At 40.8% G+C, this 22594-nt stretch overlaps 1 protein-coding gene across 1 annotated transcript in view; it reads left to right on the forward strand.

Moving 5' to 3' along the window:
* The first annotated feature begins 916 nt into the window (after positions 1 to 916).
* The window catches only part of LOC121289951 (docking protein 1-like), a 43788-nt gene continuing 22110 nt past the window's right edge, over positions 917 to 22594 (forward strand). The window contains exons 1-3 of the mRNA XM_041209964.1: positions 917 to 1005; positions 1655 to 1951; positions 8771 to 8843. Coding sequence (XP_041065898.1) covers positions 949 to 1005; positions 1655 to 1951; positions 8771 to 8843 — 427 coding nt within the window. The 5' untranslated portion in view covers positions 917 to 948. The remainder of the gene's footprint in view (positions 1006 to 1654; positions 1952 to 8770; positions 8844 to 22594) is intronic.

Here is a 22594-nt window from a genome sequence, read left to right on the forward strand (position 1 = left end):
ATTCCAAATAATTTCATGGGAATATTTATATCTTGGTGACAGCGGAGACCTTAGGGCTGTACTTTGCACGCTCAGAATTGTGACGAGTTATTCATGCAGTCCTTATGTTATCTTTTTCAAGGTGGGATGTGACTTTCACCGCATATTTTAGGCATTAAAGAGGTGGCCAAGATTGAGACTTAAGCTGAAATGGCAGTTTAGCCTGCACTTAGCAGTCTTGGTAAAGGAGTTGAAGTTAGTGCTCGGAATGGCCATCTGTAGGCTTATCAAGCAGCTGATTTCCACTTAACACAACCTGCTTGTGCTTATTAAAGAGGCTGCATAGCAGTTTGGTAGCCAGCGCTTCAATTAATACCCTCTCCTAATACCAACAATTTGTTTGGGAGCAAACATGGCAATGATGTTGATTTCAAGCACTATTTAAGGGATACTCAACATTTTAGGGTTATTGCTGTTGGAGCTGTGTGCACCTCACACCTTGTGGAAGTGGGCGCAAGACCCCCATAGACTGCTTGACCAAAATTGCATCTAATCAGTACTTGAATGCTGAACCTGATGTTATCTGTTTAGCACGGCAACTTGAAATTCTGATCATCTGCAATTAGGGCCGAACTTGTGCGCTCCAACCAGACTTTTAAACAGTCCAGACTTACCAACATTGCACACATTTCGTGACTTCTTCATCCTTTGCCCATTAACCCCCCCACCAAGTTTTAGTCCTCATTTAGTAAGAACACAAATCTCTGCCGCAGCCACCATTGCTTACTGCCCTAAATATCCTAACCTATATTTTAAAAAATGAAGATATAGTACCGCCCCCAATGCCATTGGTGTATGAACACTGCTTTGCATTTGGAAACTAACGGAAACTCAAAGCGGAAACGAAGCATATCCGCCACAACAGAATTGAACACTAGCCTCAAAGGTTCTGTGGGACAATATACAGACATGGAAGACACGCTGAAAGAAGGTTTGCTCCACATGCAGCAGCAGAAGTTCAGGAAGGTATCTGCCTTTATTTCCATGCAAAACGTATTTCTTGCGCTTGGTACGGATAAAAATCTCCAACATTTTTTTACAGGGATGTAGCAACACACTGGGACTCGATCCATGTAGACTTGCTGACCTCACATAAGTCTATAAGACCTCACATAATAGTAAAATCATCGCCTAACAAAAGGGACGTTTCCATTAATTTTATAGACATTTATTGCACTTTTTATTTATCCTTTGATTTATTTGTTTATTACTGACAACATGCATACCAATTACACGGTTTTGCAAGTGAGACAGCAAATCTATCTGTGCTGTATAATTGTAAAAAAAATCGTGCGTTTTTTAATATTTCTTATTGGTGAGGGAGGTGATTTATACCGTTTTATTTTGTGTAAAAGCCTTGCGAATCGGTGACATATCGACGTGGTTTGTGCTCCACTCGCGTGTTTGGCCAGCCCCTCTGTATGAAGTTACTGCATGTAAACATCAATTCAGAAGGTACAATTTCACAACTGGATCGACTAATCCCTTTACCGTTTACTGAAGTGAAGTGTGCTTCACTTTAACATTTTCAAGTGAATGATGTAAGTTAAACATATTAGTGCATCCTGATTCAATCTTAAAATCTATACTAAAATTCACATTTTCTCCCCCACAGAAGTGGAAGAGAGTTTGGCTTATCCTCTACTCCCAGAGCAATCAGTCTGTTTCTCGTCTTGAGTACTTTGAGTTCAAAGATGGCTCCACTTTATCAGAGATGCATATTACAAGAAGGATAGACAGAAAGTTCATTCGAATGAGCGACTGTGTCAGAATATCTGAGGTTGTTGTAGAAAACTGCTCAAAGGATTCAAGCGCCTTTTCAGTTGAGACAACCACGAAACTGTATACGTTTTTAACTGAGAAAACTGACTGCAAAGAATGGGTACAGAAACTCACAGAAACTGCTTTTCAAGTAAGTAAAATTGAACATGAAATATGTAATAATTTGCATGTCATCTAATCATATAACTATATATCATATATATATTAGGATTTAGAACGTCAAAGTTCACCTCTTCAATATAACGCAGAAATAAAGTTCAGGCTGTCTGGGGGAAAAATGTTGGTTCTAGACTCACTGAACCAGATGCAAGTTCATCATCAGGCCACCAAGGATTATCAATACATTCCACCCATAAAGCTATATGATTCAATGTTCCTGAACTGACCATCCAAACTTCAGTCATCTTTTTCCTATTCAGTAGCTGACTGGAGATAAAATATCGATTTGTGTAAAAAAAAATGTTCAAGTTACCTTTTCTTTTTACAACTAAGTTGTTATGGGTCAGTCACTGACAGATTTGAATGTGATTTTTAAATTAAAAATTTACATCCAATGAAGAACAGGTGAAGGGCACTGCAGTTCATAGGACAAGGTTAAATAGATATGCTGAAACCCAGGTGAAGGACCAAGATCTATAGTGCAGGACTTCAGCAAGGTTGAAAAGAATAGTAAAGAAAAAAGATATATCAAAAAAACATTAGTTAGGTGTTGCAATTTGTAATCTATTGCAGCTATCATGGCTAGCCTCAAGAAAATGCATCCTCCCCGCGAGGGAAGGCAATCCACTCCACAACAAACATGCATGTAACACCTTTGGGACATAGGCATAGAATCTATGGACTCTGCCTGATGCTCTGAAATAACCAGGCAGTCGGAACTCTTCACTGGTAACTTATTCTACCAGATATCTGTCACTTGGCTGTGTGCTGTGAAAGGATTCGCATAGGGCAACAACCCAGCTCTGAGATCTTTCTGACTCAGTAGGGAGAATTTTAAATGGAATTGGGATTTGGTTGGGTAAGAATGCCAAATGGGCCAAGCATTGGCAATTTGAGGTCTGGGCAATTTTAATTTCCTGGTATAACCTGCAAGGAGCCAATGGCCCAAATGTGTCTGCTCTCTGGCGGAAGGAAAGGGTGTTCATTTCAGGGGAATCCTAAACTTTCCTTGTGGAGGACTACTCTGGACCCACAAGTAATCAAACTTCCTTAAATGGATTCTTCTGGTTCCTATTCTAGTATTCTTTTCTCACTATCTTCACCAGGAAAGAAGGCTGCAAGGCCAGAGTTAAAATTGCAGTCAGAGCACAATGACATCATCAGGCTCCAATGAAAGAAGGGTCCTGCAGCCCATTTCCCTGTGTAGATTATAAGAAGGATGTGATCACACTAGAGGGTATAGAGGAAATTTATAAGGATATTGCTAGAAATGGAGAATTTTAACTATGAGAAAAGATTGGATAGGATAGGGTTGTTTTCTTTGGAGCAGAGGAGGCTGAGGAGAAATTTAATTGAGATGTATAAAATTTGAGGGGCCTAGACAGGTTCTTCCTATCCACTCTATTTCTGTTAGCAAAGAGGTCAATAACCAGGGAGCATGGATTTAAGCAGAAGGATTAGAGAGGAATTGAATTTTTTTTTCACCCAGAAGGTGGTGGGGATCTGAAACTCACTATGAAAGGCTGGAGGAAGCAGAAATCCTCATTGCATTAAAAAAAAACTTTTGATATGCACTCTTGATGTTGTAACCTACAGGGCTATGAATCAAGATCTTGAAGGTGTTATTGGGTGGATAACTTTTTTTGGCCAGTATGGCCACAAGGGATTGAATGACCTTCTCTTGGGCTGTAAAGTTTCTATGTTTCCTATATGTGATTCCAGATCAACAGCAACGTGGTAACTCTTAACTTACATCTAAAGCTTCCATCTGCAAGCTATTCAGTTGTATAGGGATGGTCAGTGACACCCAAGTCCCATGAATGAATAGATAAAGAGCATTTGTTTAGATTGCCACAGATCACCATGGGCAGAATTTTGCCCTTAATGGGCGGGCGGGCCCGACTGACTTGGCAGTGGGCAGGCAGCCAATCGCCGCCACTGAAATGGGCCCCGCCACCATTTTAATTCCCAGCGTGTCACCCGATGGGAAGCGCTATGCACTCCCTGTGCGGGCAGTGGGGGGATTCCCCAACTGCCACAGTGTGCTCTTTTGTGCATGCATGCGAAAGAGTGCACATCTCCCTGAGGCAAAGTGCAACCTCAGGGAGATTGCTGAAATTCTATGAAAGTCTGAAAATAGAAAAATTTAAAAAATCATTAACATGTCCATCTCGTGAAAATGTCACACAAGATGGGACATGTTAGTGCAGAACACAAACACTTTATTAAAAGTTTTTAAACCCGATATCAAACCTCATCCCGCCACTGGATGAGGTTTGTTAGAAAAAAAATCACTTATCCGCCTGCCCGTTGGGCCCATGCGTGACCCGAAGTTCACATGGGCCCCTCAAAATCCCGGTCGATTGGAGAGTTAATGGCCTTAACAAGGCCTTTAATGAATGGCGGACGTGCGACCTGCTGCATAGCGCGCCTACTGACCGATATATAGCGATGCCACGTGCTGGCATGTGGACTCTGCCACCTGCATGTCAGCCAAAAGATTCTGCCTCATGATTTTGCAAGGCATGTAAAAGGAAGCCCCCGATTTTAAGTCAGGTCACTGACATAGTTGCAACTATTTCCTGTATTCAAAGCAATAAACTAACACCAAAGACCACCTAATTGGGAACTTCAGTATAAGATTCCATATATATGCAATTGAATTCAACTGGAGATTCTATCCTTTTGCACAGTCTTCCTGATTTCACATTTCCAGCAGGTATTCACACACTTGAGTTAAGTTTTAAAGTCAGATGCTTTGATATACTGAGGGAAATGGCTTAGTATAAAATTCATTTAGTTAAGTAAATAGTTGCTGGCATTACTTAACTACACATATTGTATAAAAATAAAATTTGCACATTTGTAGGCAATTAAAATAAAAATATTGTCTGTAGTTGTGTTATATTTTTAAACTGTTAAGAATTGCATAACTGAAATTAGGGGAAACCTTCAGACATTTACATTATAATGTTCACATAGTGGACTCAAGTACATGAATAAAGCATAATATATTTCCATGTTAAAATATTTTGCAGAGAAACTGCAATGGAAGTAAAAATCATGCTTTAGCAACTTTGAACTAATTTCAGTATTATTTAAAATGACAAAAATGTTATTTTTCTCAGTTAAACTCCTCCAGCCAGTGTTAGAAATCGGATATCTTATAAGCAACAGTAGGATACAATAAATATTTCCATTTGTAAAGTTTGACTACCTTTTTATCCTATTTCTGAGACTAACTTTGACAATCATGCATTCTGTTCAGTTTTACTTATAAAAATGTCTCAGATACATGTATGACACTAATGCCTTACAGAATATAAATCAAATGGCAGCAGAAATGAGTCATATGATCTGCAACATACTTGCCTTTATTTTAGTACCTGATTTTCTGTACACTCTTTGTTCTCCTCAACTGGTACCATTACTCTAGACTGAGCTAGCTATGATTCATTCTTGGTTACCATCCTGCTCTAGATTCTACTACTCACTGCTCAAGGAACACCACTTTTCTACTATCTGCTTACTTTCTGTAGCCCCCAATTCTACCTTGTTTTGTTCCACTCTTCAGAACACTTCTAACATCATTCACTAGACTGAGTTAGACCTATCATTAAGCTGCTGCAGCTTCTTCCGATCTTGTGTGACCCTTGCCTTCCCACAGATGTTCCTTGTAGGTCCTGATTTGTGCCAATTTCATAAATTTACCTATCACTTTCTTCTGGCTTCCTGGACTATTATACTGTTCCTGGTCCTCAGAATTTAATGCCACTACGCCTTCCTCCTCTGCTGATATACTAGATCTGCTGGGTGACACTGCTAACTATGGAGGCCATGACTCATCTCCACTGCACTCTTAGACCAACCTCTGCTGGCTTAGGGACAACTCTCCACTTCCTGGTCCTCTGGTTTCATTTTGATCAGTTACACAAATCAGATAACAGTGAATTGGCAGCCTGTTTTGCATTCTGCTTGATTTCTTTTCTCTATTGGCTTAAATGGGCAAGAAAATTATGTAATTAAAACAAGCTGCCACTTCATCATTGTCCATTCCACATTGCTGATCAAGGCACACTTTACTGAGCAATCTCTAGTGGTATGCTACCCTGGGTCTGCTACCTCTCCACAACCGTCAATAAACCCAGTCACTCATTTGTGGATGTTCTAAGATGACCTCACATTGGTTACAAATCAACTTTATCTCAATATCAAAATCAAGATAAGATTTTCCAGATATCGTAGAACTGATAACTGTTCATCCTGAGCTGGGAATGATGATTGGTACCGAGAAGCAAAAGAAGGGGAGAAAGATGAAATAAAATGTTGGAATACATAATTCCAAATGGTTCCTGAAAAATACTTGGAACACTTCTGTTAACATTTAAGCATATTTATTTTTATGAAGGTCATTAATATGCACATGGGAAAACCAAAGTAATAATATTGACATATCATTCAATTATTAGATAATGGATTCTTCATATTGTTTCCATTACTAACATATTAAAGATATCCACTACAGAATTGCAACATTTACTTTGGCTTAGAAGGAATTTTTGGTTTCATTTGTATTATGTTGTTGACTATCCTGAAATGAAATGGCAGAACCATTAAAAGGCTTATTTTTGCATAATGGATTAATGTTGAGATAATTTGGCACATCCTGGAGCAGTTGATACCCTGTGTTTTCCTTCAATATGCATTGGGAAGGCTTAACTCAATAAACTGTAATAAAGCTGCAAGTAACCCAATGTAGCCACTGATGACTGCTCAGTAGATTAATCCCGAATACTCACAGGTAAGGGAGGGATTAAGTAGGCTGTTTTCTTTCTCTCCATCTAGAGCTGCAGTTAGTTTGAGTCAGAGGCTACCAGGCACACAAGAAGATCTTGCTCCCTAGTCAGCTAGAGGGAAGTTGAAGGACTCCCTTCTGAGGTAGCTATGGGTTAAAACGTAAGTCTGATGATCCACAGACCGAAAGAGCAAAGATGTGCATCGAGACCTGATGCGCAGAACTACCTGGGGATTGCTTGGGCAGTTTCAACTTCAGATGAGCAATTCCCCTGTTTCCTGGGACCCTCGCAAACGTCTCCAACTCTGAGTTAGAGTTGGAGACTTTGGACAGTTCTGCAGTACTTAACTGTGTAGTTACCCAGGAAATATTGGCCAGATTAAAATCTAGTCTAACACCTGGATAACTACACAACTGACCCTGACCCAACTAAACTCCACCCCCCTGACCTGATTACCCCTCCCGGCCACATCTCCAACAACTCGGCTACCCCTCTCAAATACCCAACCTGACTACTCCCCTGATCACCAGACTAACGCTCCAATCTTGACTACCCATTCACCCATCTACCCAATTACTCACTCGCCCGCTTACCCATCTACTCATTAACTGGACCTTTAAACTTAACATACGGCAGTTAGTGCTGTAAAAAAAAAAAAGGGGGGCATGTCTTGTCTTCCCCCACTCTGACAAAGTTTCCTGAGGGTCACTGCACTACACATTTCTGTAAAAGCCAGTTTCGGAAGGCCACAGTAGAAATGCGTAGCATTATCAGGTCGGAGGAATTTGCTAGCACAGTAGTAATCGACAATTGTTGCTGCTGCTGCTGCTCGGAAGATGTGCCATTAAGTGCCACTTATAAGAGAGGTTAGTTCCTGTTAGTTTGGAATGGTAATTTTCCAGTAAGGTTAGCCCATAATAGCAGCAAGATCATGAATCTTGTTATGTTATTGTACATAAAGCGAAAAATAATTTTTTTTGAAAATTCTTTTGTTCATCTATCTAAGAAACAAGTTTATTGGTTTATAACCAGTCTTTCCTCACTAGTGTGATTTACAATTTCCCACCTGAGAAGATAGGGGAATACATGTTAGCATTTGTGAGGTCATAGTACCATGTGCAAACAGTGAAGGGTTTATCCTATCATTATTTAACCAAATATTGGATTGTTAAGATATACTTTGATCATAGAGGATGCAAAGTTTGCTTACAAGAGTAACTGGTGACATTGAATCTGAGAAAATAGCTACTATAGATCCATGGGTATGGGGACTTGGAAGTTACATTATGTTTTATTTGACAGCTACAATCTATCTCATAAACAACAGTAAAGCACTGTTTCTTTATCATTTTATTAATATATATTTATTTCCTACTTTCTTCCTTTTTCTCCTGAAGATACTAGGGTCAATTTACAGCCCCCACACTTCTGGTAGAGTTCAATTCTCTCAGATAATCACAGGCAGTGTATCTCTATCTGTTCACTTCAACAGGAAAGAAATTGGGTGGCAAATAATGAATCAGGCATCTTAAATTTCCCAAAATGTGCTTGTCATAACCATTTATCTGCACTGGAAGCACATGAATGTAAAATCAGTCCAAGTAACTTATGCTAGGTTATTACTGCTCAGTACCGTAGCATCCAAGGGAGACATTGTAGGAGCAATACTTTCTGATTTGTGCCCAGTTGTGTAAAGTTTGTTTTACTATCACAAAGTATTTCAAAGATTAAAGATATAAAGAAATAAGGATTTGTAGAGATAAAGATTTATCTAAATGAGAGGGAAATATTTTCTGTCCAAAAGTTTCAATTCAAAACACAAAAAAAGAAGTTTTTCAAGTGGAGTAGAAGAGAAACAATTCAGTATTTTGCCGCACTTGATAAAAACAGACATGTCTAGTCCTGTGAATTTATATTTCTCATTTTTGTTTAGTCTTTGCATTTGTAAGAAAATAATTTAATACCTTTTATTTGTGAAACTTGTCTTCATTCAGCATCCTCAAGAGGATTCAGATGCAATGGCAATAAGAATGAAAGAAAATGAACTCTACTGTTCACATGAAGGAGGTAAAGCATGGGTCCTTACTTTTCATAATCATGTTTGTTTAATAATGTTCCACAAGTTTAGAGTGTATTTTGCTACAGTGAAAATATAGCAAAACTTAAATTTTGCAGTTGAAACAAATAGCTCATCTTGTGGTCTATATTGTTGTTTACTTTCACATTATCCAATACTGAATATTGTTCAGTCATATTATGAGTTATTCAGTTTAGAATTTGTTTCAGCAAAGACAGTAGCCAAAAAATAAATTTGATCAATTTTTGAGTGACCGACTGAATTAAGGCCAAGAAAAGAACCCAATTGCATGAGGTGTTAATAAATTCTCAGACTCATGTAGATGGCCAGAGCATTACTCATTGCTTTGTAGGGCAAAGCAAGTCGTTTAAGATTAACCCAAGGTCTGTTGAAGTTAATCTAGTAGAAAAATAATAAGATAAAAACAAAAAAACTGCGGATGCTGGAAATCCAAAACAAAAACAGAATTACCTGGAAAGACTCAGCAGGTCTGGCAGCATCGGCGGAGAAGAAAAGAGTTGACGTTTCGAGTCCTCATGACCTGTTCGAGTCCAAGAAAGAGTTGAAATATAAGCTGGTTTAAGGTGGGTGGGTGGGTGGGGGGCGGCGGCGGCGGAGAGAGAAGTGGAGGGGGGGTGTGGTTGTAGGGACAAACAAGCAGTGATAGAAGCAGATCATCAACAGATGTCAACAACAATAGAACAAAAGAACACAGGTGGTCAAGTTGGTGATATTATCTAAACTAATGTGCTAATTAAGAATGGATGGTAAGGCACTCAAGGTATAGCTCTAGTGGGGGTGGGGAGAGCATAAAAGATTTTAAGATATTTAAAAATAATGGAAATAGGTGGGAAAAGAAAAATCTATATAATTTATTGGAAAAAAAAAGGAAGGGGGAAACAGAAAGGGGGTGGGGATGGGGGAGGGAGCTCACGACCTAAAGTTGTTGAATTCAATATTCAGTCCGGAAGGCTGTAAAGTGCCTAGTCGGAAGATGAGGTGTTGTTCCTCCAGTTTGCATTGGGCTTCACTGGAACAATGCAGCAAGCCAAGGACAGACATGTGGGCAAGAGAGCAGGGTGGAGTGTTAAAATGGCAAGCGACAGGGAGGTTTGGGTCATTCTTGCGGACAAACCGCAGGTGTTCTGCAAAGCGGTCGTCCAGTTTAAAATAATGAGATTGGGTTAACACTGTGTGGTGGAGGTAGGAGTTTCTCAGATACCAATATGGAACAAAAGGTCTCTAACCTTCTAGAAACAGAATGGTGTGAATGATAAACAGCCACCAATTGGCATATGTGACTGGAGGAGGTAGAAGGAGAATATCAGTGCCCTTCTGGTCTAATCATTTGATCTCAAAGTAAATGTGTTCTCATTGTTGTAGCTATGTGGTTGGAATGAAGAAATGTATGCTTTGTTCTAAAAGTCAAACTTAAAAATTAGTGAAGTCACCTAGCAAATTTGTTTACGGGTGTTTATGTACATTTTGCAACAGCTATTATTCTACTTTTGTGCCTGATGGGTTAAACGTGGATCAGTAAGCTCATTTCCATTCCAATAATTCAATAAAAGATATATAATTATGGCTTTAATACACAAAATAATTGCGTTTGTTTTCTGACAATGCTATTGTGTATCTTGCTAAGTTCAATTATTATGCTTTTGAGTGTTACATATAACTTGGTTTTGGAAATTTGCACAGGTTTTGCATATAAAACCGAATAGTATAATAATGGTGATAGATTATATGTTAAATATATATTACTGAATGGATCAGAAACACGGGCAATTAACTGATGCTTAGGATACTAAAGTTTATTTTAAATGGGTCAACACTGTATTAAAATAATGGAGAGAGGAACCTATTTAAATAATGGAGAGAGGAACCTCGAGTGAATGTGTTAAGTGTTTGGACAATAATGTTCCACAATATAATTTCAAGGTCAAACATTTGGTAAGTTTTAGTAAAACAAAAGAAACAATTCAATCCCTGACTACATTGTGATTAATACAATGAAATACTAACAAGCTGAAGTCACATGAAAGAGGACGGAACAACATTAATCACCCATCACTGGTATTTTTGACATCAACATTACCATTGTTTGCTCAGACTCAGTGAACTGAGACTAGAATTGTCTCTAAGTACTGGGTTGATATCAAGTGGGCATCACATCTAGGAAGAGTGACCATAGGTTCAGTGATAAAAACAAAAAAAACTGCGGATGCTGGAAATCCAAAACAGAAACAGAATTACCTGGAAAAACTCAGCAGGTCTGGCAGCATCGGCAGAGAAGAAAAGAGTTGACGTTTCGAGTCCTCATGACCCTTCGACAGAACTTGAGTTCGAGTCCAAGAAAGAGTTGAAATATAAGCTGGTTTAAGGTGTGTGTGTGGGGGGCGGAGAGAGAGAGAGAGGTGGGGGGTGGTGTGGTTGTAGGGACAAACAAGCAGTGATAGAAGCAGATCATCAAAAGATGTCAATGACAATAGTACAATAGAACACATAGGTGTTAAAGTTAAAGTTGGTGATATTATCTAAACAAATGTGCTAATTAAGAATGGATGGTAGGGCACTCAAGGTATAGCTCTAGTGGGGTTTTTTTTTAAATTTTTTTTAATAATGGAAATAGGTGGGAAAAGGAAAATCTTTATAATTTATTGGAAAAAAAAAGGAAGGGGGAAACAGAAAGGGGGTGGGGATGGGGGAGGGAGCTCACGACCTAAAGTTGTTGAATTCAATATTCAGTCCGGAAGGCTGTAAAGTCCCTAGTCGGAAGATGAGGTGTTGTTCCTCCAGTTTGCGTTGGGCTTCACTGGAACAATGCAGCAAGCCAAGGACAAACATGTGGGCAAGAGAGCAGGGTGGAGTGTTAAAATGGCAAGCGACAGGGAGGTTTGGGTCATTCTTGCGGACAGACCGCAGGAGTTCTGCAAAGCGGTCGCCCAGTTTACGTTTGGTCTCTCCAATGTAGAGGAGACCACATTGGGAGCAACGAATGCAGTAGACTAAGTTGGGGGAAATGCAAGTGAAACGCTGCTTTACTTGAAAGGAGTGTTTGGGTCCTTGGACGGTGAGGAGAGAGGAAGTGAAGGGGCAGGTGTTGCATCTTTTGCGTGGGCATGGGGTGGTGCCATAGGAGGGGGTTGAGGAGTAGGGGGTGATGGAGGAGTGGACCAGGGTGTCCCAGAGGGAGCGATCCCTACGGAATGCCGATAAGGGGGGTGAAGGGAAGATGTGTTTGGTGGTGGCATCATGCTGGAGTTGGCGGAAATGGCGGAGGATGATCCTTTGAATGCGGAGGCTGGTGGGGTGGTAAGTGAGGACAAGGGGGACCCTATCATGTTTCTGGGAGGGAGGAGAAGGCGTGAGGGCGGATGCGCGGGAGATGGGCCGGACACGGTTGAGGGCCCTGTCAACGACCGTGGGTGGAAAACCTCGGTTAAGGAAGAAGGAGGACATGTCAGAGGAACTGTTTTTGAATGTAGCATCATCGGAACAGATGCGACGGAGGCGAAGGAACTGAGAGAATGGGATGGAGTCCTTACAGGAAGCCGGGTGTGAGGAGCTGTAGTCGAGATAGCTGTGGGAGTCGGTGGGTTTGTAATGGATATTGGTGGGCAGTCTATCACCAGAGATTGAGACAGAGAGGTCAAGGAAGGGAAGGGAAGTGTCAGAGATGGACCACGTGAAAATGATGGAGGGGTGGAGATTGGAAGCAAAATTAATAAATTTTTCCAAGTCCCGACGAGAGCATGAAGCGGCACTGAAGTAATCATCGATGTACCGGAGAAAGAGTTGTGGAAGGGGGCCGGAGTAGGACTGGAACAAGTAATGTTCCACATACCCCATAAAGAGACAGGCAGAGCTGAGGCCCATGCGGGTACCCATAGCCACACCTTTTATTTGGAGGAAGTGAGAGGAGTTGAAGGAGAAATTGTTCAGCGTGAGAACAAGTTCAGCCAGACGGAGGAGAGTAGTGGTGGATGGGGATTGTTCGGGCCTCTGTTCGAGGAAGAAGCTAAGGGCCCTCAGACCATCCTGGTGGGGGATGGAGGTGTAGAGGGATTGGATGTCCATGGTGAAGAGGAAGCGGTTGGGGCCAGGGAACTGGAAATTGTTGATGTGACGTAAGGTGTCAGAGGAATCACGGATGTAGGTGGGAAGGGACTGGACAAGGGGAGAGAGAAGGGAGTCAAGATAACGAGAAATGAGTTCTGTGGGGCAGGAGCAAGCTGAGACGATCGGTCTACCGGGGCAGTTCTGTTTGTGGATTTTGGGTAGGAGATAGAAGCGGGCCGTCCGAGGTTGGGCGACTATCAGGGTGGAAGCTGTGGGAGGGAGATCCCCAGAGGAGATGAGGTCAGTGACAGTTCTGGAAACAATGGCTTGATGTTCAGTGGTGGGGTCATGGTCCAGGGAGAGGTAGGAGGAAGTGTCTGCGAGTTGACGCTCAGCCTCCGCGAGGTAGAGGTCTGTGCGCCAGACAACAACAGCACCACCCTTGTCAGCGGGTTTGATGACAATGTCAGGGTTGGACCTGAGAGAATGGAGTGCAGTAAGTACATGATAGGGTCCCCCTTGTCCTCACTTATCACCCCACCAGCCTCCGCATTCAAAGGATCATCCTCCGCCATTTCCGCCAACTCCAGCATGATGCCACCACCAAACACATCTTCCCTTCACCCCCCTTATCGGCATTCCGTCGGGATCGCTCCCTCTGGGACACCCTGGTCCACTCCTCCATCACCCCCCTACTCCTCAACCCCCTCCTATGGCACCACCCCATGCCCACGCAAAAGATGCAACACCTGCCCCTTCACTTCCTCTCTCCTCACCGTCCAAGGACACAAACACTCCTTTCAAGTGAAGCAGCGTTTCACTTGCATTTCTCCCAACTTAGTCTACTGCATTCGTTGCTCCCAATGTGGTCTCCTCTACATTGGAGAGACCAAAGATAAACTGGGTGACCACTTTGTAGAATACCTGTCCGCAAGAATGACCCAAACCTCCCTGTCGCTTGCCATTTTAACACTCCACCCTGCTCTCTTGCCCACATGTCTGTCCTTGGCTTGCTGCATTGTTCCAGTGAAGCCCAACGCAAACTGGAGGAACAACACCTCATCTTCCGACTAGGGACTTTACAGCCTTCCGGACTGAATATTGAATTCAACAACTTTAGGTCGTGAGCTCCCTCCCCCATCCCCACCCCCTTTCTGTTTCCCCCTTCCTTTTTTTTTCCAATAAATTATAAAGATTTTCCTTTTCCCACCTATTTCCATTATTAAAAAAAAATAAAAAAAAACCCCACTAGAGCTATAACTTGAGTGCCCTACCATCCATTCTTAATTAGCACATTCGTTTAGATAATATCACCAACTTTAACTTTAACACCTATGTGTTCTATTGCACTATTGTCGTTGACATCTTTTGATGATCTGCTTCTATCACTGCTTGTTTGTCCCTACAACCACACCCCCCCGCCTCCACCTCTTTGTCTCTCTATCTCTCCGCCCCCCACACACACACCTTAAACCAGCTTATATTTCAACTCTTTCTTGGACTCGAACTCAAGTTCTGTCGAAGGGTCATGAGGACTCGAAACGTCAACTCTTTTCTTCTCCGCCGATGCTGCCAGACCTGCTGAGTTTTTCCAGGTAATTCTGTTTTTGTTTACCATAGGTTCAGTGTTGGATTCAAACTCCAAGTTACAAGTGTCAGATTCAGAGCCCACTCCAGCTAGCCTGAGCCAGCGGAAATCAGAGCTCTGGCTTTGAGTAGTGCATTGATGTCCAACACGTGTACTTGTGGCTGATAGGTGCTGGTGCCTCTTCCTCGTATTTTTAAGGTGGGGGCTTTCAGTCCTGTTTGCAACCCACCAAATAGGTACTCCAAAGGTAAAAACTGAGTAACCTAAGCAAACTCCCTCACCTATATTTTCCTAGTAAGTGGCTCAAGAATCTCACATGGAAGACTTGAGTATCCTTCCTTACTCCAGGACAGAATATACTGTGTGTTCTACTGATAGTGTTCAGTATTATGAACTGAATAATAAGGATTAGCAAGCTAAAATTGTATTTATTAACAGTAAATAAATATGGAAATGGATAATAAGTAAAGAATCCAAATGCTCAATTTGGAATCGCCTTATTGCCACAAAATCCTTGGATGCGTTGGAATTGAAGACTGAGAGCTAACTTTCATCATCTCAGTACTGGCCTTAATCCCAAAATCCACTAATTGTATCACTAACCATGAGAATAAGTCTGTCTATACAAGCTTCAGTCAAAAGTTGTTGTTGAAGTGCTGTCACTTCTCAGTTTTCGCATGTTTAAAGTTTATTGGGAAAAATAATGAATGACACTGAGGAGCCATTTAGAGAGCAAGGAGAAACTAAATTTCACATTCAAATTTATCCTCACCTATTGTCTACAATACAACTGTGAATACACTTCAAAAATACTGCATTGACTGTGTTTTGAGACAGCTGAAGAAAAGCACAAAAAAAGCACGTCTTTATTTTCTTTTCAACACTTGGATCAAGATGAGTGTTACAGAAATAATGAGCAGAATTTAATCTTGGCAATGGGGGTCTTGGAGAATTGGCGGGAATCCCACATGGCCTTTGTTGGGAAAGGTCCAATGCCATCAAGCACTTAACTGGCCAGTGTCAGGCCTTCCTTTCCTTTTTGATGATTTTTTTCTACATTTTAATGTTCTTCCCATCTGGATCCCCAAGTCGCTTTGGACCTTCAGTGTTTCTAGCTTTTAACCATTTAAGAAGTATTTTGTTTTATTCTTTTTAGGTTCAAGGTGGGTGACCTCATATTTGCCTACATTGAATTCAATTTGCCACCTCTTTGTCCATTCAACTTATCTATATATTTGTAATTTTATAATTCCATCTATACTACATATAGTGCTGCCTGTCTTTCTGTCATTGGCACATTCGAATAGGAAAATAATAAAAATATGAACATCATCTAAGTTCTTTAATAGTTGAGGCCCTAACACAGGCCCTCGCAAAAAAACTACTGGTCACATCCTAGCAAATAGAATACCTGCCCATTATCTCTACTCCCACTCTATTGACGCTCAGCCAATTTCCTAATTAGTCCATAATTTGTTTTCGATTTCACAAGCAATTTCCAGACATAAGGTCAGCTGTCACTTCATTTAAGAGAAATATTAGGAACATGTGAAATTTCTGACTAAAGAAAATAAAAATTAATCCTGATAATCATTTTTTAAGAATGGTTTGCTATGAATTAAATACAAAACAATATCAATTTCTTATTCTTTGTTTCCATCAAGAAGAATCAAATATTCAAGCAATACATAGAAACAAAGAAAATAGGAGCAGCAGTTGTTTGGCCCTTCGAGCCTACTCCGCCATTCATTATGACCATGGCTGATGCTCTATCTCAACGGCATACTTCTGCTCTCTCCCCATACTCCTTGACGCCTTTAGAGTCCAGAAATCTATCTATTTCCTTCTTAAATATATTCAGTGACTTGGCCTCCACAGCTTTCTGTGGTAGAGAATTCCACAGGTTCACCACCCTCTTGAGTAAAGAAGTTTCTCCTCATCTCAGTCCTAAATGGCCTACCTGTATCGTGAGACTTTGACCCCTTGTTCTACACCCCCCCAACCAGAGGACACGTCACTACTGCATCCCGTCTGTCCATCCTTGTCAGAATTTTATATGTTTCAATGAGATCCCTCTCATTCTTCTAAATTCCAGTGAATACAGACCTAGCCTGCCCAATTTTTCCTCATACGACAATCCTGCCATCCCAGGAATCAGTCTGGTGAACCTTCGTTGTGCTCCCTCTATGGCAAGTAAACTGCATACACTACTTCAGGTGTGGTCTCACCAAGGCCCTGTACAGCTGCAGTAAGACATCCTTGCTCCTGTACTCAAGTCCTCTTGCAAAGAAGGCCAATATAACCATTTGCCGCCTTAATTGCTTGCTGCACCTGCATGCTTGTTTCAGTGACTGGTGCACAAGGATACGCAGGTCTCTTTGTACACCAACACTTTGCAATCTATCACCATTTAAATAATACTCTGCCATTCTGCTTTTCCTACCAAAGTGGATAACTTCACACTTATATACGTTCTACTGCATCTGCCATGTATTTGCCCACTAACTCAACCTGTCTAAATTGCCTTGAAGCCTCTACACCTTCCTCACCGCTCACATTCCCACTAAGTTTCCTGTCATCAGCAAACTTGGAAATATTATATATTTGGTTCCTTTATCTAAAATCATTGGTGTATATATTGTGAATAGCTGGGGCCTAAGCACTGATCCTGTGGTACTCCACTAGTCACTGTCTGCCACTCTGAAAAAGACCTGTTTATTCCTAATCTCTATTTCCTGTCTGTTAACCAATTCTCAATCCCAGCCAATATATTACCCCCAATCCCATGTGCTTTAATTTTACACCATAACCTCTTATGTGGGGCTTTATCAAAAGCTTTCTGAAAAGCCAAATACATCACATCCACTGGTTCTCCCTTATCTATTCTGCTAGTTGTGCCCTCAAAGAACTCCAGTAGGTTTGTCAAATATGATTTCCCTTTCATAAATCCATGTTGACTTTGTCTAATCCCACTGATATTTTCTAACTGTCCTGTTGTGACATCCTTTATAATAGACTCTAGCATTTTCTCTACTAACGTTAGGCTGACCAGTCTGTAATTTGCTGTTTTCTCCCTCCCTCCTTTTTTAAATAGTGTGGTTACATTTGCTACCCTCCAATCTGCTGGGACTGTTCCAGAATCTGCAGAATTTTAGAAGATGACAGTCAACGCATCCACTATTTCCATGGCCACCTCCTTTAGTACCCCGGGATGTAGATTATCAGGCCCTAGGGATTTATCGGCTTTCGGTCCCATTAATTTCTCCAGCATTATTATTTTAGTATTACTAATTTCCTTCAATTCCTCCTACTCACTAGACACTTGGTTGCCTAGCATTTCTGGGAAGTTATTTGTGTCTGCCTCTGTAAAGACAGAATTAAAGTAGTTGTTTAATTGCTCTGCCATTTCCTTGTTTTCTATTATAAATTCTCCTGTTTCAGACTGTAAGGGATTTACATTTGTCTCACTAATCTTTTTTGTTTTTACATACTTATAGAAGCCTTTACAGTCCACTTTTATGTTCCTTGCAAGTTTACTCTCATACTCTATTTTTCCCTTCTTAATCAATCTCTTGGTCCTCCTTTGCTGAATTCTAAACTGCTCCCAATCTTCAGGCTTGATACTTTTTTAGCAACTTTATGTGACTCATCTTTGGATCTAATATTATCTTAAATTTCTTTTGTTAGCCATGGTTGGGCTATTTTTCCTGTTGTGTTTTTGCGCCAGAAAGGAACGTATAACTGTTGAAATGCATACATTCGTTCCTTAAATATTTGCCATTGCCTATCCATCATTGTGCTTTTTAATGAAGTTCCCCAATCTATCGTAACCAGCTCATACTTCGTACCTTCGTAGTTTCCTTCATTTAGAATAAAGACCCTAGTTTCAGATCAGACTACTTCACTTTCCATCCTAATGAAGAATTCTATTGTGTTATGGTCACTGTTCTCTATAGGACACTGCACAATATCAGATCTAGGATAGCCTGCTCCCTAGTCGGTTCCTCGACATACTGGTCTAAAAAACCATCTTATACACACTCCAGGAATTCACCTACTGCAGTATTATTGCTAATTTGGTTTGCCCAGTCTATACGTAGATTAGTCACCCATGATTACTGTAGCACCCTTGTTACAAGCATCTCTAATTTCCTGTTTAATGCTATCCCTTATCTTATCACTACTATTTGGAGGTCTACAGATAACTTCCACTAATGTTTTCAGCCCCTTGTTGCCTCTTAGCTCCACCCAGACCGATTGTATAGCTAGATTTTCTGAGCCAATAACCTCTCACTATCGCACTGATTTCATCTTTAACTAACAATACCACGCCACCTCCTTTTCCTTTTTGCCTGTCTGTCCTAAATATCGAGTATCCTTGGATATTCTGTTCCCAGCCTTGGTCTGTTCAGTTCCCAGCCTGCACCATGTCTGTCTAAACACAATCATATCGTACCCATTTATATTTATTTGTGCTGTTAATTCATCTACCTTATTGCGAATGCTCTGTGCATAGAGTACAGAAGCAATACTCTATTTTTGATAGTTTATTGCAGGAAAATAAAATTGTTATCTATCATCATAGAAATTTACACAGAAGGAGGTCATTCCACCCATTATGCCTGCACTAGCTGTTTGAAAGAGCAGCTGTGCTTAGTTCCACATGTCTGTTTTTTTTTCCATAACCCTGTAAGTTTCTGATCAACCAGTACTGGTCCAACCCCCATTTAAATTTATTTATCGAAGCTGATTCCATAACGTTGTCAGATAGAGCTGAGTGAAAACATTTCTCTTCATCTCTCCTCTAGATCTGTTGCCAGTGATTTTAAATTTATGACCTCCAGTTATTGATCCTTTTCTAGAGGGAATAGTTTTTCTGTCTACTCTATTAAAACCTCATCTTGAAAATTTCAATTAGATCGCCTCCCAACCTTCTCTGCTGCAAGGAAAATAGTCCTAATTTTCCCACCCTCTTCTCAAAACTGAAGTCCCTCTTCCCTGGTAACATCCTGGTGAACCTTCTCTGTACCCATTCTAAGGCCTTTACATCTTTCTTGAAGTGTGATGCCCAGAATTGGCAACAATACTTCAGCAGAGGTCTGACCAATGATTTATAAAGCTCTGACCTCTTTGCTTTTATATTCTATCCTCTATTTATAAACCCAAGTAAGGTGTGTACTTTTTAAACCCAATATCAACTTACCCTACCAACTTTATAAGTTTGTGCAAAGGGATAGCAAGGTATCTCTGTTCACCTACACTCTTCAAGGTTGTGTAATTTACAATCTTTCCATATTAATCCTCCCAAAGTGCATTACTTCACCCTTCTCTGCATTGAACTCTTATCAGCCATCATTTTGCTCATTTCAGCATCCTGCCCATGTCTCCCTAAAGTCTACAACTTGTCCTCATCACTATCTCCTACAGTGCCAAGATTTATATCATCTCCAAACTTTATAATGCTGCTCTCTACATTTGAGTCTGCGGCATTTATAAAAGTTGAAAAAAGTACAATGCGGGTACCATGTTGCTGGACTAGTAATCAAGAAGCCCGACTATTGATCCAGAAACAGTAGTTTAAATACACCATAGCAATTAATTAAATGAATCTAGAATAAAAAAAGTAGTATTAGTCATGATGACCATGCAACTTACCAAATTACTGTAAAAACCTACCCGGTTCATTAATGTCCTTCAGGGAAGAACCCTGCCTGGTCTGGCCTTGATGTGATTCCAGATTCACAGCAAAGTGGTTAACTCTTAACTGCCATCTGAAATGGTGTTGCAAGTCATTCAGTTGTATTCAAGAAGGTGACTCACCACCATCTTTCTCAAGGGCAATTGGGGATGGACAATAAATGCTGGCCTTGTGAGTGACACTTATATCCCATGAATGAATAATGGACCCAAAACTGATACTGGGGGAGCACTGCTGCAAAATACCTCAGCTGAAAAACATTCAAATGCTACTACCCTCTGCTCTCTGCTTCCTGTCACTGAGTCGTATTCCGTATACAGGCTGCCAATTTCTCCTTAATTCCATAAGCTTCCATCTTCTTAATTAGCCCATATTAACGAGCCTTAGCTTTGCTGAATGCCTTCTGAAAGTCTCTCTCTATGTATAATATATATGTGTATCTATATATACTGTATATATAGACTTTCTGCTATATATAGTATATGAATTACCTTGATCAACCTTCTCTGCTACATCATCAAAGAATTCAATCATGTTAGTCAGACATGAGTTGCTTTTAACAAATCCATGCTGGCTGTCTTTGATTAACCTTTGACTTTCCAAATGAAATTTATTTTGTCCCTAGATATGACTTCCCATAACTTTTCCATCACTAATGTTAGACTGATAAGCCTGTGTTGCCTGGTTTATCCCTCTGCCCTGTCTTGAATAGTGGTATAATATTAGCAATACTCTAGTCCTCTAGCACTACTCCTGCATTCAATGAGGTTTGAAAGATTTATTAACAACGCCTCTTCTATTTCTACTCTCAGCAAGCTAGAGTACTTTCCAACCAAACTAGATGACAACAAATTTCAGTAATGCTAATCACTTAGTACATCTTCTCTATCTAATATTTTACAGAAATAATCCCTTTTTTTTGTTTATTTTATCTTTAACTTCCTTCGTCATCCGGGGTGCATTAGCTTTGGATGCTCTACCTTTTTTTTTTTTGCTTCAAAGAATCATGCCTACTTTGTACCTTCACTATCTTCCCTGAATGCCATGCATTGCTTCAATACAGCTTTAGTCTCAGGAATTCCTCAGGGTAGTGGCCTAGGCTCAATCATCTTCAGCTGCTTCATCAATGAACTTCCTCCATAAGGTCAGAAGTGGAGATGTTTGCCGATGATTGCACAATGTTCACCATTTGCGACTCCTGCAATACTGAAGCAGTCTGTTCCATTTGCAGCAAGGCCTGAACAATATTCAGGCTTGGGCTGATAAGTGGCAAGTAACATTTGTGCCACACAAGTGACAGACAATGACCACCTCCAGCAAGAAAGAATCTAACCATCTCCTCTTGACATTCAATGGCTTTACCATTACTGAATCCCCCACTACCAACATCCTGGGGCTTACTGGGAGAACTGCGTTGTTAACTGCATATATAAATACTGTGGCTGCAAGAACAGGTCAGAGGCTGAGAATTCTACAGTAAGTAACCTCTTGACTCCCCAAAGTCTGCCCACAATCTACGAGGCAAAAGTCAGGAGTGTGATGGAATATCGCCAGGATGAGTGCAGCTCCAACAACACTCACCCATGACACCATTCAGGACAAAGCAGCAACACTTAATTGGCACCCCATCCACCACTTCAAACATTCAGTCCCTCCACCACCAACATAAGTTGCAGCAGCGTGTACCGCCTACGAAATGCACTCCAACTCACCAAAGCTCCTTTGACAGCACCTTCCAAACCCGCAACCTCTACCACCTGGAAGGACAAGGGCAGCAGATGAATGGGAACACCACCACCTGCAAGTTCTCCTCCAAGTCACACACTATCCTGACTTGGAACTATATCACATTTCTTCACTGTTACTGGGTCAAAACCTTGGAACTCCCTTCCTAACAACACTTGAGTGTTCCTGCACCACGTTGACTGTCATGATTCAAGAAGGCAGCTCACCATCACCACCTTAAAGGGCAATTAGGGATGGGCAACAAATTTCCGGGCCTGGCCAGTGACATCCACAACCCGTGAGCAAATACTGAAATGGCCTTTTCAAGTCTATCTATGTGAGGTCTCTTCTTAATCATTGAAATTAGTTCATCTCCATTTGAGTGTTTATATCTTTTATATTTTCAATTTCAATGATTACTTCAAATCAAATTATGGTGTGATTATTGTTAGCTAGATGATTTTCTATTGTAACAAACTTCACTTGCCCTACTTTATTTCTCAGAACCAGATTCAACACAGCTTCCTTCCTTGTTGGACTGGAGACATATTGATTGAGAACCTTCTCATAAAAATGAATCACTGAATTACGGAATGATGACAGGGCAGAAGGCGGCCATTTGGCCTGTTGGGTCTTTGCCGGTTGTCTATACACAAATCAGAAATTCC

The sequence above is a fragment of the Carcharodon carcharias genome, chromosome 17 (assembly GCF_017639515.1).
Source record: "Carcharodon carcharias isolate sCarCar2 chromosome 17, sCarCar2.pri, whole genome shotgun sequence".
Lineage (NCBI taxonomy): Eukaryota > Metazoa > Chordata > Chondrichthyes > Lamniformes > Lamnidae > Carcharodon > Carcharodon carcharias.